This window comes from Anoplophora glabripennis, unplaced genomic scaffold (assembly GCF_000390285.2).
Source record: "Anoplophora glabripennis isolate ALB-LARVAE unplaced genomic scaffold, Agla_2.0 scaffold119, whole genome shotgun sequence".
NCBI classification, from domain to species: domain Eukaryota; kingdom Metazoa; phylum Arthropoda; class Insecta; order Coleoptera; family Cerambycidae; genus Anoplophora; species Anoplophora glabripennis.
This window is the reverse complement of record NW_019416217.1, coordinates 475,599-492,708: the sequence shown is the minus strand read 5'-3', so window position 1 is coordinate 492,708 and position 17,110 is coordinate 475,599. Positions and strand designations below refer to the sequence as shown.

The window sequence follows — 17,110 nt, the reverse complement described above, 5'->3', positions numbered from 1 at the left end:
AAATAATATAATAATAATAATAATAATAATATATACATCTATCATAGTGTCGTTAATAATAATAATAATAATAATAATAATAATATTTTCTGAAATGCCATTAATAATACTCAATATGGATATCGAGTTAAACAAAAAGGAGTGACACTATCTACAGCAAACCACTTAATCCATATGGATGACATAAAAATATTCACACCTACAAAAACACAGTTCCAGGGACTGTTGGAAATAACAGAAATAATATCAAAAGATATCCGCTTGGAGTTCGGAATAAGTAAATATAAAGCATTACATTTAGAGGAAGGAAAATAGAAACATGAATAAGTCATCATTGGACAACGAAAAAATGCCCCAAATGGAAAAACATGAATTATCTTCAACAGTAGTACAAAGGGAGACTCAAATCAAATCAAAACTCAAGTCGAAAAGTCTATTCAATGCCTTTGGAGTAAAAGAACAGTCCGAAAAGGACTTAGAAGATATCAACTTATTAACTAGGACACCATTAACATAAAAAAGGAAGTTACACCTAAACATTTGCAAAAGAAAATATATGGCGCAGAAAAAAATGAGAAAGATATTTTTCTACAAACGTCAAAAAATGACAAGGTTTGCGCATTGACAACAATATGCGAAGTGACACTTTTTTTCGGATTCTTACGTTACCATGACACCGTGCGCGAAATACTTCGCGCACTAGGGTGCGAAGTATTTCGCACACTGCATGTAAATTAATAAGAGTTTTGTATTTCAATATTTAAAATAATTATTATTGTTGTCAACAACAGCCACTTTGTTTCCATAGTAACAGTGAAAATTTGATTAGGAAAGACATTTTAAGCCAGCTCAACACTATTTTCTATAATAAATTAGTCATTTTACTTATTTATAATATTTTTAAGATATAGATTTTGACGTTTGTAGAAAAAATATTGTTTGCATCTCGTGCGCGAATTACTTTGGTGATCTCGAATAATTTTTTAACTCGGCTTCGCCTCGTTAAAAAATTCAATTCTCGATCACCAAAGTAGCATTTCGCGCACTAGCTACAAAAATAACTATTCTTAGGGCTATAACACAAATAGATAAAAATTGCACAACACTGAACATATCGGCACAAGAGCACGTTTTCGCCAATAGAACTGAAGAAAATATATTGGTCATCACGGTAGATAATTTAATAATGTTAATAAGGAACAGATAAATAGAGAACAGACATATAAATTCCTATAGAAAGACTATAATCCAATCATTATAGTTTTTTTTTCGGGAAAAAAAATACTATTAGAAGTTTCTCTGCGAAATATTTTGCTCGGAAACGTGTTATAAACAAAATATCAAAAAATCAACTCGAGACTAGTTGGGAAACTTTATTTAAACAATGGTCAAATTATGAAGAGTGGGTTTTTGACTCGCGTAGAAAAACTGTTATTCATAGCGAAAATACAAAAGAAGGTAGGCATTAAATAAACCTGTAAAATGAGACAAGTCCTATTAAATTCCGATAATTTGTTTATGCGCGAGAACGCAGGAATGGTCGAAAATTGCCGTTTTCATTTTCATCGCAGACACTTGTAATTCAGAATTTTTGAAGCTCTTTGCACCCTTAATAAGTGGTAAAAATTTCAGCCCGAAAGCTTCATTAGTTTGGCGTTGGGGGAATTTATTATCTAAAAAGATGCTGTTTTCAATTCATTTTTCCCAAGCCAACAGGCGTTGTAGAGTTTCGATCATTAGTTGCTTTTGTACCTAAATAGTTGTATTGACATGCATTCACTGAGAATTTAATTTTTCAAATTTAATTTTAAAGGAAGGAAATAAATAAAATTTTGTAACACCTATCAGCAAATTCAACTGCTTTTGCTGCTATTGTTATACTAATTGATGGTTTTAATTAATAAAATAATTTGACACACCTGATGTTACAACTGTTCAAAATTTTGTCCACCAACATGTAAACACATTTGGGCCCGTTTTACCCAGTTTCTACGAACTAACACAAATGTTGTCGTGCTTCACCACAACACAAATGATAACTTGCTTCACCACAAACTAAAATGATATCCAGCAAGTCCGAGTTGATGTACACGTAAGCCATTTTTGGTACTTGAAACAGCGACAACTCGAACGCTGTGGTTGAAAATACTACTACTTCAATATTTTTTTCCTCGGGAACTATAAGGATTTTACAAAATTTTTTTACGATTTTACTCAATTTTTCATGACACATCTATTGGATAAGTTGTGAATCACCCTGTATATTATGATTTACACAAAGGCTTTTAAAATAACTCGATGTACACAACGTCTATTTGACTACTTATATAAATTTATTCAGAAATATGTAAATCCATATCTTTATGAATCTAATGAAGTTACGTCATACACGAGCGCGGAGGTCTAGATGGTAATGGAACTACATTTGGTGCTTCAAGCTAATCTGTAACACTAACTTTTACAGAGCCTTACAAATTAGTAGGTTAATCCGTTGACCATAGAATACTTGGGCAAAAATAATGAAATTTTCATAGCTTCATTTTTAATTGGGTCCGTTAAAATTACGGTCAATATTTTACAATCAATTTTTATTAATAGCTCTGTTGTTTTTCTAAATACTGAGTTGAAATTCTGCATACGTTTATAAGGTCATACCATTACAATTTTGAGCAAATTTTATTAAAAAAATCAACTAGTGAAGTGGTATGGGTACCACAACCCCCATTCTCTTCAATTGTCTCCTACACACGCCTATGGTGGAAAGGTATTTTAAAATAGTGATTATTTTCTTATTCTTTCTTTCTCCCGTAAGATTTTATTGTAGTAACTGTTGACTGAACAAGCGTTGACAAGGACTGTGTTATACTGTGTTATAGACATTGTTATACCTTAATTAATTAATTTAAGGAATTATCTAAATGTATTGTAGCAAAAAATAATAAATCATTACTTTTTCTATGAGCACAAGTAAATAACCACTTTTTTATTTAACTTTGTCACACAGCCACAATAGAAACAAATAATAAATAATGTTTAACTAACAACGGAATAACTCTAATCATAATGAAAGCCTAAAAATTCTAAAGTAAATGGTCGATATACATATATACATCTTTTCTAAAAAGTCTGTGGTTTCTCCTGAAGTACTCTGTGCTTTCTGCAATTTGTTCTCGCAAATGTTGTTCATATAATATGGGTTGATATAATAGAATTAAAGAGAGATTCTTATTATTTAGTCAAAACGCGCTCTAAATGAAAGTTATACAATAGAACAAAAAATAAAGAAATCATTTCATCTAAGATACAGTCCCTTCAACTTGTGTTAGAAAAAATTGGAGATGCCGATGGGTATCACCACTCCTCATTCCTCCACCTGCGCTTTGATTTTTTTAAACTAAAATTGCTAGAAGTATGACGGTATAACCTTATAAGAGCGTACAAAATTAATATTAGGAAATAACGAAGTTATCTGTATCAACATACAGACACTGTGCATTAGAAAATATTGCGGACTTTAAAAAAAAAATCGCTACTAGTTTCTTCATCGTTATGGTTTATGAGCATCGAATGACACGAAATTTTAGTCATGTTTCGTACGGATTGGATGATTTTTTTATGTGTACAGAATATCTTAATGCCATAAAGGTGACCATTGCGCGCCATATTGTAAAATTTTTTGTGTGATGGTTTTTTGTGAAATCATATTATCAGTTATCTCTATAGAAAATTTGGCAAGGTTGCTTATTTCAAGACTGATTAAAACATACATTTTTCAGTTTTATTAGTTTATAAATCTTCATAATTTTTGAAAGCTTGTAATTTTTGAGGTAGCATCATTGTACTAAGGTAACTTGATCTAAATAGTATTATTTTCATTTGAAGTGCGGCAGCTATACAGGGTGTTAAAAAAAGAGTGTCAAATATTTAATGAGGTAATAGTATGAACCAAAATAAGCAGAAAAGTCTCAATAAACATGGGTCTGCAAAGTAACGGTTGCGGAGATATGGAATGTTTTATGTTTTTTAGCCCCTTTTTTTATTTTGCAAAAACGTTGTGTATTTTCTTATAATAGTTGGTTGATGTTTAGTGAAATAAACAGTACGTATTTGACAGTTGTTCTCAGTGCACAAGTTTTCTTTCGCTATGGCTGGTTACTCTAACGCAGAATTAACAGACATGCATTTCATGTATGGTCGTGCTAATGGGAACGCCACCGAAGCGCGACGTCTTTATGTTGACGCTTATCCAAATCGCCAGATTCCTTCACAACGCATGTTTGGAAGAATTCACCAAAGATTGCGTGATACCGGTTCCTTGAGCAAACAGTGCCATTTATCCGGAAGACCAAGGTCGGTATCCACTCCTAGAGCAGAAGAAGAAATTCTAGCACTGGTAGAGCAGAATCCAGGTACGAGTGTGCGGAGAATATCAGCCGAGGTAGGAATTAGTGGTCCTCTTGTTTGGAGAATCCTTCACGAGCAACTGCTTTATCCATACCATGTGCAACGAGTACAGGCCTTAAATCCAATAAATGATCATCAAGCACGTTTGGTTTTTTGCCGCTGGTTTCTACGTCATGATGCTGAAGACCCTCGTTTTCTTGCAAACATTCTTTTTACTGATGAGGCCGGGTTCACAAGAAATGGAGTGTTTAATTTTCACAATACGCATATTTGGGCCGACGAAAATCCTCATGCTCTAATAGAATCTGGACATCAGGCACGTTTTTCATTAAACATTTGGATGGGTATTGTAGGTGACAGGTTTCTAGGTCCTGTTGTTTTACCAAACCGATTAACAGGCGCTGCTTACCTCAACTTTCTGCAGAACACACTGTATGAGTTTTTGGAAGACATTCCTTTGAATCAGAGGCAACAAATGTGGTTCCAGCATGATGGTGCTCCAGCTCATTTTTCCATGGCCGTTAGAGAGCATTTACACCAAACTTTTCCACATAGATGGGTAGGAAGGGCCGGACCTGTTTTATGGCCTCCAAGATCGCCTGATCTGAACCCTCTAGATTTCTTTGTTTGGGGATATTTGAAGACATTAGTGTATGGTACTCCTGTAAATAGCCTGGAAGAGCTGCAGCTACGGATTAATCAAAAGTGTCAAGAAATCCAAACCAAGGAGGGTGTTTTCGAAAGAGTTCGAATATCGTTGAGACGAAGATGTCGTGCCTGCTTGGAAATGGACGGAGGGCACTTTGAACATCTTCTGTAACTTTGTTTTTTGTTTGTTAAAAGCTTCCTTTGTCGGTTTATTCCAAATAAAATAAAATGTTTGAAAAAGGAATAGTGGTCCATATCTCCGCAGCCGTTACTTTGCGGACCCATGTTTATTAATACTTTTCTGCTTATTTTGATTCATATTATTACCTCCTGAAATATTTTACACTCTTTTTTTAACACCCTGTAATTCTGCACATCTTGTCTAGGTGATATTATAAGTAAAAATATTAAAACTAAAAATAAATAAAAAAATGATAAACAAACTTTAACTAAAACTTTTAAGTGAAATTCATCAATATCGGTGTCACATTTGTCTCTTCCCCAGCTGGGAACATTAGCGCACTATTAAAATTTCAGTCACTAAAACGCTAGACATCATTACACTGAAACTTTAAGTTAAAAGAAAAAAAACCCTGTAATTAAAAAAATAAACTATGTTTTTCAGAAATTTCAAACTATAAATATCTTTATATTCAACGTCAGGCGCAGATAACCATAATTTATTATAACATCGATCAATATATCTATCTAGTTCGTTAGTTTTTATGAATGCTCCGACGAGCTGCACATTTTCTCGCCCAAATAGAGTTTGGAACACGCAAAAAGAGAAGCAAATGTTATTTAAATAGTTAATGGCTTGTACAAATCCCCGATGCCATAAGCAATCTCTATAGTGGTTTTGATGTTGCGATATCTGCTGCCAAACAAGCCAACTGTTGCCGACGTTGTCTGCCAGATGTCCTATTTGCAAAGTCGCGTCCCCTGTAAATACCCTAATATAATATGGTGTCTTTAGGAGACCGTCAGGCAATGCTTTATACTGCTGTTTTTCTGTGTGCGCGGATTAGACTATAAATGGAGCCACCCCGGGACAAAAATAGAGCGTAAAAAGAAGGAACTTGATTTATTGTAGAAGTGTTCGCAGTTGCAAATCAATCCGAGGTGATAAATTAGTTATTTGGTGTTTCGGAGTATTTTGAAATATTATAAACACTACTATGAAAGCTTAGCTTTTAAGGTAAGTTTAATACACATCCCTATACAGGGTGTAACCTTGGAATTCCGTGAAATTCCGTCATAAAAACTTTTTAACCTTTCTTTAGTAGTTTTCATACCTTGCTGCTGGACAAGCTAGTGTGACTTCAAACAACGTAGCGCGTTAGTCGCAGCCGATACGCACTTGGAAACTACAGTATGCACTATTGCCAAAATCTGATAATGAAATTTCATTAAAAACCAAATTTTGTTGAAAAGCAAATTACCATGCCCTCTTTATTGCGTTATTTTTATTGATTGGGTGTTCCCCACAATCCACGAGCCCTATCATCCCACATAAACTAGAATTTAATTGTTTTAAATAATTTAAATCATGAAACAATACCTAACAAGTAATCTAACAGAAATCTCAAACAGTAATACATAAATAACTAATGATAAATGAAATACACAAAAATAGGTAAATTATCTCGTAGCTAATCTTCGAGTAACTGGTTACTGCAATCAATTAATTGTCTGAAAGTCTGTATAATTTGATATACTCGTACAATAGAACTCGTCTGTTTTCTAGTGATCATCCATCAAATCTTTTTAAAAGTATGGAATCGTTCATACCTTGAGGAGGATAGCATCTATTTTAAAAGCAAAACATTTCAAAATTTTTCTTTAGAGATTCATATCAAAATTATGATTAATTAATACATGCTGTTTAAAATCAGGTGTGAATTTAATTATGTCGTCAAACCGAATCTGCAAATATTTGATCCCTTTGCAACTCACAAATGGAATAGAGTTAATTTGGTAATCATAATTTAGTACATGATTCTTTCCTGGGAGGATACAACTTAATTTCGAGTTGATTAATTTCAGACAATGTAAAGTTTACTGAATCATTTGATCAATGACATAGGTACTGTAGAAGGAGGCAATCGCTTCGTGCAGCTGCATTACTAAATACTTTAAGATCATTAACAAAAAGTAACTTTAGAGAAGCAAAGGTTGTTGCATGATTGTTTATGAATATAAATAACAAAAGAGATCCTCCAGTATTGGCATTATATTTTAGGGATGTTGTTTATATTTCATAAAATACTTTGTACCTAATAAGTAAGGATGAAGAGAACTTAAAGAATTCGTTTAACTTTTGTAACACAAAACAGTGTTTTAAAAGGGTTCATCCATGCGTTGTGTAAAACATGTTAAATTTGTTTTATATAAACTTTTTTCAACGAAATCATATTGATCAGATGAAATAAAGCTTATACAAGATGATTCACAACTTATCCAAAGAAATAAAATAATAAAAATACTTACAATTTCCGAGAAAAAAATTATTGACGTTGTAGTATTTTCAACACTTACATCTCTGGGCTACTGTAGTCTCTAGCGTCATTCGCGTGGCTCTCTCCACGTGGGCCCCAGGCGATCAGAATACTGAAATCCGATTTTAGTATTAACGTTTTCCGATAATGTTTACATTAATTTTTCAAGTGTTAAAAATGACTTACGTGTATAGCAACTTGGAGTTGATGGATATCGTTTTATTGTACGGTGAAGCAGGACAATATTTGTGTTATGATGAAGTATCTGTGTTACGGTGAAGCAAGACAACATTTGTGTTGGTTCGTAGGAACTGGGTAAGATGGGCCCAAATGTGTTTACACGTCGGTGGACAACATTTTGAACAGTTGTTCAAATTATTTTATTAATTAAAACCACAAATTAATTTTATTAACTAATACTAACAATAGTTGAATTTGCGGATATAAAATAGGTGTTATAAAATTGTATTTATTTCTTCTTTGGGAAAAGAAATTCTTGAAATTTTTTGTCGCTGATTGCATGTTTGAGTTGTCAGTGTTACGAGAAACAACTACTCCGAGAGCTATATGCTCCTACCGGCGTTGAATTATACTCGCAAGACCTAGTGCAACAGCTAGGATCGTTTGTCATCAGTTTACCCACCAGGCACAGACCGGTTTCGAACTTATTAGTCCTCATCAATGTGTCATAGGTGCGACAACCAACAAACGACCCAGCTGTTCTTCGTCGTATCATCACGAAAAGGAAATACATTGTACGCGGGAGCGCAAATGGCTCCATCTGTCGTACGGACTCCCAACTGTGCCATTCAAATGGCTACAGTAGGAAACGATCTGCTATATTGCAGGTACTTGGTTGCACGACTGCCACCCACAGAGGGCATAACACAATGTTTGAGTTGTCCTACCGACGTTGAATTATACTCGCAACACCTAGTGCAACAGCTAAGAGCGTTTGTCATCAGTTTACCCACCAGGCCGGACTTATTAGTCCTCATTAGTGTGTCATAGGTGCGACAACCGACAAACGACCCAGCTGAATGGCACGGTTGGGAGTCCGCACGACAGATGGAGCCACTTGCGCTCCCGCGTACAATGTATTTCCTTTTCGTGATAGTACGACAAAGAACAGCTGGGTCTTCTGTCGGTTGTCGCACCTATGGCACACTGATGAGGACTAATAAGTCCGAAACCTGTCTGTGCCTGGTGGGTAAACTGACAAACGATCCTAGTTGTTGCACTAGGTGTTGCGAGTATAATTCAACGCCGGTAGGAGCATATAGCTCTCGGAGTAGTTGTTTCTCGTAACACTGACAACTCAAACATTGTGTTACGCCCTCTGTGGGTGGCAGTCGTACAACCAAGTACCTGCAATGCAATATAGCAGGTCGCTTCCTACTGTAGCCATTTGAATGGCACAGTTGGAAGTCCGCACGACAGATGGAGCCATTTGCGCTCCCGCGTACAAGCTGACTGCATGCTTTGTCTCGGGCAAGGTCAGGTCTTACAGTGCACCAGTTTCCAGTGTCGTGCAAAAGTGTATTTTTGAATCATTTTCAAACTGACCCTTTTGATTTTTTTTACAAAATTGCATTTGTAAGTAACCTTTACATTCAAATATTTTTTTTTGGATAAATTCAGAATCATGCTCTATAGATACATGTTATTATAAAGAATAATTTCAGAAGGCTAAGAAAAGTTACTTCTGATCTTGTAATAATTAATTCTACATTGCACATCACCTTGTTTTGAAATAAGATCGCGGTCGCAATTTTTCCACTTATTTTTTATTTTTTACATGCAATTTTACTATCCTGCTTAGTTATTAAAGGCGTTGAGGTATTTTTGTTATTGTTGTACAGGGTGTTTCAAAAAACATGGGCCAACGCTCGCAGGCAAATTGCGAACCTAAAAATAAGATTATTTTTTTATGTCAACATGGGTCCGATTTCGCTTCCTTCCTTAGCTATAAGGAATCAGTTTTAAAATAAAATATGTATTAAATGAAATTTGGACAATTAACTATTTACAACCCAATACACATTCCTAGGTATTATTATGTTGAACATAAATTACTGGACCGGACTTATTGGCAAGCAACAAAATTTTTGGAAATCGCTGGATTGGAAGAGGTGATCCAATTGCGTGGTCGCCTCGAACCCCAGATATAACACCCATAGATTTCTCTACCTCTGGGGACATGAGAAAGAGTTTGTTTATAAAACTCCTGTCACTTTAAGGGCAACGTATATCAGACGCATTCGCTTTAATTCGCCCAAAACATAGGGATATTTCGACGGATTAGAAAGACAATCAACAGACACTTTCAACATTTTTTGTAAAATGTTATATTATGTTTATTGAGTTGTTTATTGTAGGTACGTTTAAAAGTCATAATTAATTCTAGATAAATAAATAATTGTTTATTTTAATATTACATTTAGACCCGGCTCTTTGAGTATCCGTTAAGGCTTTATTAACTAATCAGGTGATTAGACTGTACATATTCTGATTTATTTTATAAAGTATAATCACAGTCTAATCGCCTAATTCAAGCATTAATCGAGCTCAAAGTACCGGTCCTTAAAATACTGAAAACTCGAGGGAAAACGAAAAATAGTAAGTCAATTTTGGATCAAAATTTAGATAGGATTTTTTTTTTTTTTTTGATTAAATCCAAGGGTTTGCAAGTAAGTGCGGTCCTGTAACTCATGTTCAACACAACACCTAGGAATACCTAGGAATGTGTATTAAAACATATTTTATTTTAAAACTTTGATACCCTGTAGCTAAGGAACAAAGCGAAATCGGACCCATGTTGATATAAAAAAATAATCTTATTTTTAGGTTAGAATCTGCACCCGAGCGTTGACCTATTTTTTCTGAAACACAATGTATAAAGGACTAATATTAGCTAACTGCAACTAAAATGTAATCTAATTAATAACTAACATTTTAATATGTCTCATGCGATAGGAGTAACATTATTATCGTGCTAAATTCTGAAGCACACAAGCATATTAATATTTGCTTTAAACTTTGCCATAAAGGGGGACATTTTTAAAATGTATGCCATCACAAACATTCTGTTCGGCAAATCAATTAGTGTAAAGTTTACTTTTCCACATGTTTGTCAACTGCATCTGTATAATATTAAATTGCTTTTATATTAAACAAACAGTAACTTTGTATCTTCCTATATTGAAGACAATGTAAACAGTTATTATTTTACTTCTGTTCCTGAGGCAAGCAAACCTTTTAGCCGAACAATGTTGTACTAGCACACAAAGGATGTACACAGCCCAAATACTAACATTTTATTTACCCCCCCTTTACATGGAGGGTATCTAAACTATAGTTTTCAATTCGAATTTTCTGAAGCTTCTGAAGCTTATATACAGGATGATTTACAAGTTGTCCGAGAAAATTTCATGTCAGTAAAAATGTTATAATCAAATATATGGGGCATTCCATGCCAAATCACCGAGGTCGTGACTGAACCACTTTTAATTTTCCTAATTCTTTGGTATTATTTAGTAGGTATAGTCTTTCCGATCTCAATTGAAGACCAAAGAGCTAGGCAGTATGTACCAGGTTCGGTTGCTACGCAGCAACTCGGCATTGAAATATTTGAAAAACTTGTTCCCATATTTATTTGTCCATACCCATATACAAGTCTGGTCGAACTAAACGTGGAGGTGGTAGAAATGTATATGCCTAGTTGAGAAATGCGCGCGCGGGTAAACGGCGCACAAACACATCCGCACTGGGCGACTGGGCCATAAATTTCAGTTGTTGACTAATTGCCTAGAATTGCAGTGCGACAATGCGGAATTTGGTGTGATTTAGGTAATTTTAATTTATTATAGGCACCTTCTATTAAACATTCATATTACAATTGCGAAAGGGAGAAATAAGAGGGACATTTTGTTTACCAAAATATTATTACAACATGGCATTTTGGAGACCTTTTGAAACGGAACAAAACGAAATACCGCCAGAAAAGATTGAATTAGTAGAACCGGTTGTTGATGAAACAGATTTAGAATTTAGAAATAAAGATTTTCATGTTCAATGTCAGCGTCCCATTTTAAATATTTATGATTGTTTAAAAAAGGAAGAATATGAAAAATCAGATAATGAAATTATAAATAGAATTCGCATATTAATTAAGATTCAGTGTCTACAATTTTTCGTGCAATGTACTTCCTCTTCGTGATGATACGACGAAGAAACAGCTGGGTCGTCTGTCGGTTGTCGCACCTATGACACACTGATGAGGACTAATAAGTCCGAAACCGGTCTGTGCCTGGTGGGTTAAACTGACAAACGATTCTAGCTGTTGTACTAGGTGTCGCCAGTATAATTCAATGCTGGTAGGGGCAAATAGCTCTCGGAGTAGTTGTTTCTCGCGGCACTGACGACTCAAAGTTACACTCAATTTCAGTGCAGAATGCGAATACGTTAAAAAAATTGAAGGTTTCCATTTAAAAATTTCAAGTTTTCCACATTTTTTTAACTTCATATTCTATCATTTTTTTGGCCACCAAGAATAAAAACTGGAAGATTTTCATGTCAAATCCGATAAATTAGATCTACCTCTATAAAATGTCCAATTCGTACAAAAAAATAAACCTGGGTTTCCGGGAAAACTAAATTTTCCTGACAGTCTGCATCTGTCAACTTTTGCCTAAAAATCAAAATATCTCGGAAACGATCAAACCTAAGTATGGAGTGTGCTATATGTTTTCAACTTAAAAATAAATGCTCTTTCCAAAAATGCAATAATATATAGGGGTTTCCATTTAAAATAAGAAAATTGATATCGACTTTCGTATAACCGGAAGTACGATGACCTTGAATATATTTTAGCTTGGTAAATTTCAAAAAAATCCTTCCAGCGGTTTTCCAGATATCCATCGATTGAGCTCGTAGTGAGACACCCTGTATAGTAACTTCAGGAGTGTGTTTTATTAATCAGTTTAGCATTAAAAAGCAATAATCGACTGAAAATATTTGTCTTAAATTTATGAAACTACGGCAGGATGAAACTTCAGGGTAAAATCGAACATAAAATCTTGATGATGCCGGAAGGCACTAAATGTACTAACTTGTGAAACGTCTTATACGTCGCAGTTAGCGAGAACGTATTTTTTCTTGGTATATATTACCCCGCGAAGAATCATTCCAACTCCCCTGACGCTGTCCCTAATTTTCTCTCGTCGGCTACACCAAATGTATTTTTCTAAATTGAATTTCTTGCTGGTTACGTCCATAGCCTCGCCTTCATCCGGCATTTAGTATTCTTCCGGATCTCTCTCATGTCCGATACATAAATATGCAGTTTACGTGTGTGTCATATAACGAACTTTGGCTCCACCATACGAAGTCGAATTCGGCGGTTGACCGTGTTTTGTTGTTTATTGGGTTTTCCACAAAGAGAGCCGGCGGCTCAGTCGTAGGTCACGACTCCAGGGACACACGGCTTACTAGATCCAAAGCGGATTATTGGGAACACAATACATTTAAGTAGAAATAATTGGGATCGCGCACACCGGACATCTTATACTGTTTCGAGTTACAAGATTAAGGTAGTTCTGTCAAGACGCCAGGATAACTGATACCTATTCTAAATTTATAACAATAATATGGCTCGGGAACATCTGGAAGCCGGTAGGTTTCAGTCATTTGATAGTCTGTCAGCATAATTATCTTTGGCCGGTTAGAGACATTTTCTTGCTACATCGGCGTTTCTTGGCTATTAATCTAGGAAAATGCGAGAAAGTTTCATTTACTTCTATACTATCCTCCACCTTGTGTGCATTGCACTAAAAAGTTATACAAAATCCAAATATCTAATTTTACAACCATTAAAAGGTATTTGAAGAAAATTGTTTTCGGCTATGTAAAAATTATTATTTGTTAAAATGGAACCACAGAGTAAAAATAGAGTGCTAAGTGATGAATCACAATATATAGAGCGTCGAGAACCCCAGGGTATTATTCTCGGCCCTATTACTTTTAACATATATGTATATTCAAAAATTGAAGGAACCTAATTACCGAAATACTTTTCGGTCTCATTTGGTAGCAATACGTTTGTAGCTGTGGTGTTTTTGAAAAATTAAGTAGCCGGATTGCTAAAGCCAGAAAACTTGGAGAAAGTCACCATGAAAATGAAGTTATCGTGGTTAAAATTCGCAGAGGTGGTAAAAAAATTACACAGACAGACAGAACTTATTCCGATGTATTTTAACCCATTAAATACGAATCTAACCTTATTTTTGGCCCATATCCCAAGCGTTCGTATCTAACCTAAAAAAGGGCTGTTACTTTCCAAGGAAACCTGCTAGCGTGAGTTAGCAATTTGGCTGATGCTGCTTTCTTCGAAAATAGGTCTAGGAAAATAGGTGATCTTGAAAATTTATGGTCGATACGGCCAAAGGCTACTGTGGAATTTTTTGATATTTAAAAAATGTCGATTTTCCAGTCATTTTCAGAATTTTATAATTTTATATCTCTAGCTCTATATAACTTACAGACTTGAACGAAGCGATATTCTTTTTTACCAACCTTGTATTTTGGAAAATAAATATATTTTTTTAAAATTTAAATCCCTCTTGGCTGGCCGCTTTTACTGTATCACTATTTTACCGAAATTTGCCTATTTTTAAAACATTCCCAGATCTATAGTTGTTGAAGTAGAAGACTGAACAATTTGTCATATTTTTTGTTTAGGTCTATTCTGTTGGTGTCTACCTTAGTTTTCATTGCCTCAATAATTCTTTAGATATAATATGACAACGCAAAGCCCATCGATTTTTTAAAAATCATTGTTTTCAGATAACTATATACACAAAAATGTCATAGGTGTTGATTATTTCAACCCCTTACAAAAATTCTTAAGGGATGAAAAAATTTAAAAAATAATAGTTTTTTGACAGATAATGTTCACCAAGTTTGATTTCTTTAACTAGATGTACATGGAAGAGAAAAAAGAAACAATTTTTTTTTTGAAATTTTTGGAGGGGCGTAACTTTTCAGGGGAAAGTTTTTCAAAACATTTTATACCAAAGACCCCTATTAATTTTCATCAGAGAATCGCCCCTTACATTTTTTCGATGTTATTTAGAAACACCCTGTGTACAGGGTGGGCCATTAGTGTGAGAAAGTAAAATAATTCCCTTGTTACTCATAATACAAAAAAAAGTTTATATAAAAGTTATTCAGAATCAAAAAACCTAAACTACAAAATTAATTTGATATATACAGGGTGATGAGCAAGAACGGGACACGCCAAATATTACATTTTTTTAATGGAACACCCTGTATATTTTAAATATACGGATTTCAGAGAAAATTCTATATATGGCAATATTTTAGTTTAGCATTTTAGTGCGGGGTTGCCAATTTATGTAGAAAAATCTTCGACTTTTGGAAAAAACATGACCTCGAAGAAGTCGTATTAACTTTCAGCTACTAACACTTGGAACAAAATAATTAGACAGAGTTATAGGACAAAGGCTCCTGTATTAGCTAATATCGATATTTTATACAGGGCATTTTTATAATACGATCATTTTTAGAAAGATTAAACTTGATTTTCTAAAATTTTTCAAATGGAACATTATGTATTTTATTGTTCTATTTTATTCACATATCGGTCTACTTCAAGTTTTACGAAGCATGTTCTATATCTAAAATTGTTAGTTTTTAAGATAAAGGCAATATTTCTGAAAAAACTTAATTTTATTATTTTATAGTATACCACAAAGAAATATTAACTAATAAAATTAACTCAAAATGGAATGATAAATTGACATAATGTTTTTTCCAAAGCGATTTCGTGCGACCGAATATAATAAAAATTAGGTTTTTCCAGAAATGTTGTTATGTCTTAATAACTAACAACTTTACGTATAGAACATACTTATTATAAGTTGAATGGGACAGATATGTTAATAAAATAGAACTATAAAGTACAGGGTGTTTTCCATTTGAAAAATTTTAGAAAATCAAGTTTGAACTTTTTTAAAATGATCGTATTATAAAAAACGCCCTGTATAAAATATCGATATTAGCTAATATGGGAGTCTTTGCCTAAAATTTGCCTATAACTATGTCAAATACTTTTGCTCCAAGTGTTAGTAGTTGAAAGTTAATGCAACTTCTTCAAGGTCATGTTTTTCCAAAATTCGAAGAATTTTTTCATAACTTGGCAACCCCGCACTAAAATGTTAAACTGTTTATATTGCCATATATAGAATTTTCTCAGAAATTCATATGTTTAAAAACGTATAGGGTGTTCCATTTAAAAAATGTAACATTTGGCGTGTCCCGTTTTTACTCATGTGTGTTTCAAATTAACTTTACCCTTTAGGTTTTTTGATTCTGTACAACTTTTATATAAAGTTTTTTTCTGTATTATGAATAACAAGGTGTTTTACTTTCTCACACTAATGGCCCACCCTGTACGTATGTAATAATTTCTGTAACTTCCTATCTCGTAGATGGAACTTTCTGTTGGGTGGTGCAAAGTGAGAAAAAGTAATAATAAAGAGAAAAATATCATCTCGGGTACTATTGATCGACAATTCGAGAAACAGTAAAAACGACAGATTATGATTCACAGTTGAATGTCTTTCATATCGGCAATGATAGATGGGGTTAACGGATGGCTGAACTGAACTAAATTAGAAGTTATTAATACAAAACAAATGATAAATTTTAATAAAATTTTTGTCTAATCCGAAAAATGACAAAAAATTACGATTTTGGAATAAAATAGTTTGTCAAGAAAGTAGTTTAATTTCAATTTTCTATAGAGAATTTTAATATTTTTGGTCCTCTTCAAAATCAGGTTTGAAGCTGTTGAAAAGTGACTTGGAATTTATAGATGCAATATCAAACCACGATCTTATATTTTACGTTTAATACATATAAAGCAAAGTCGGCTAGAAAAGAAAATCCGATCAGAGCAGGACACTATTATACAGGGTGGTCCGAATTTTATGCATGAAACTTCGGGGATAAATAAGATCTCTTTAAAATAATAGGAGTTTGCCTTATAAGCACAGGTCTGGAACGGCCTCGTTTTAGAGATACAGGGTGCTGAAGTTGTTAAAAAAATTGATTTTTTATTTGTATCTCCGGAATCTATTAACCAATCTCAATAAAATTTGGTATAGATAATGTATAATAGAAGACCTTGTATTCCCCAAAATATGAGCCCTAAAAATTCAACCAGTAGTGTACAACTGGACAGGGGTCACTACCTTTTTATAAAAAAAACCTACGCCATTGTATTTTTTACAAGTTATTGTAACGGATTTATATTCTAATGCACTAAATACGTAAAAAAGGTAACTTGAATTTTTTCCCTAAGATTTACCATTTTTAAGTTATTCATACCAATACAATCCCCTTGTGGTAGACACTTCAAACCATAATATTACAAGCATATTTATTTTTATGCTTAAAAGTAAGTGCAATTTGTAAGCACATCAACAAAATTCTTTCCATATCACCCGTGAGGTGGTGTTTAAGTTTCCCCTAGAGGC

General features: G+C 33.9%; 1 protein-coding gene across 1 annotated transcript in view; it reads left to right on the top strand.

Annotated features, from left to right (window-relative positions):
• The first annotated feature begins 174 nt into the window (after positions 1 to 174).
• LOC111693184 overlaps positions 175 to 17,110 on the top strand; it is a 29,030-nt gene continuing 12,094 nt past the window's right edge. The window contains exon 1 of the mRNA XM_023457394.1: positions 175 to 277. Coding sequence (XP_023313162.1) covers positions 175 to 277 — 103 coding nt within the window. The remainder of the gene's footprint in view (positions 278 to 17,110) is intronic.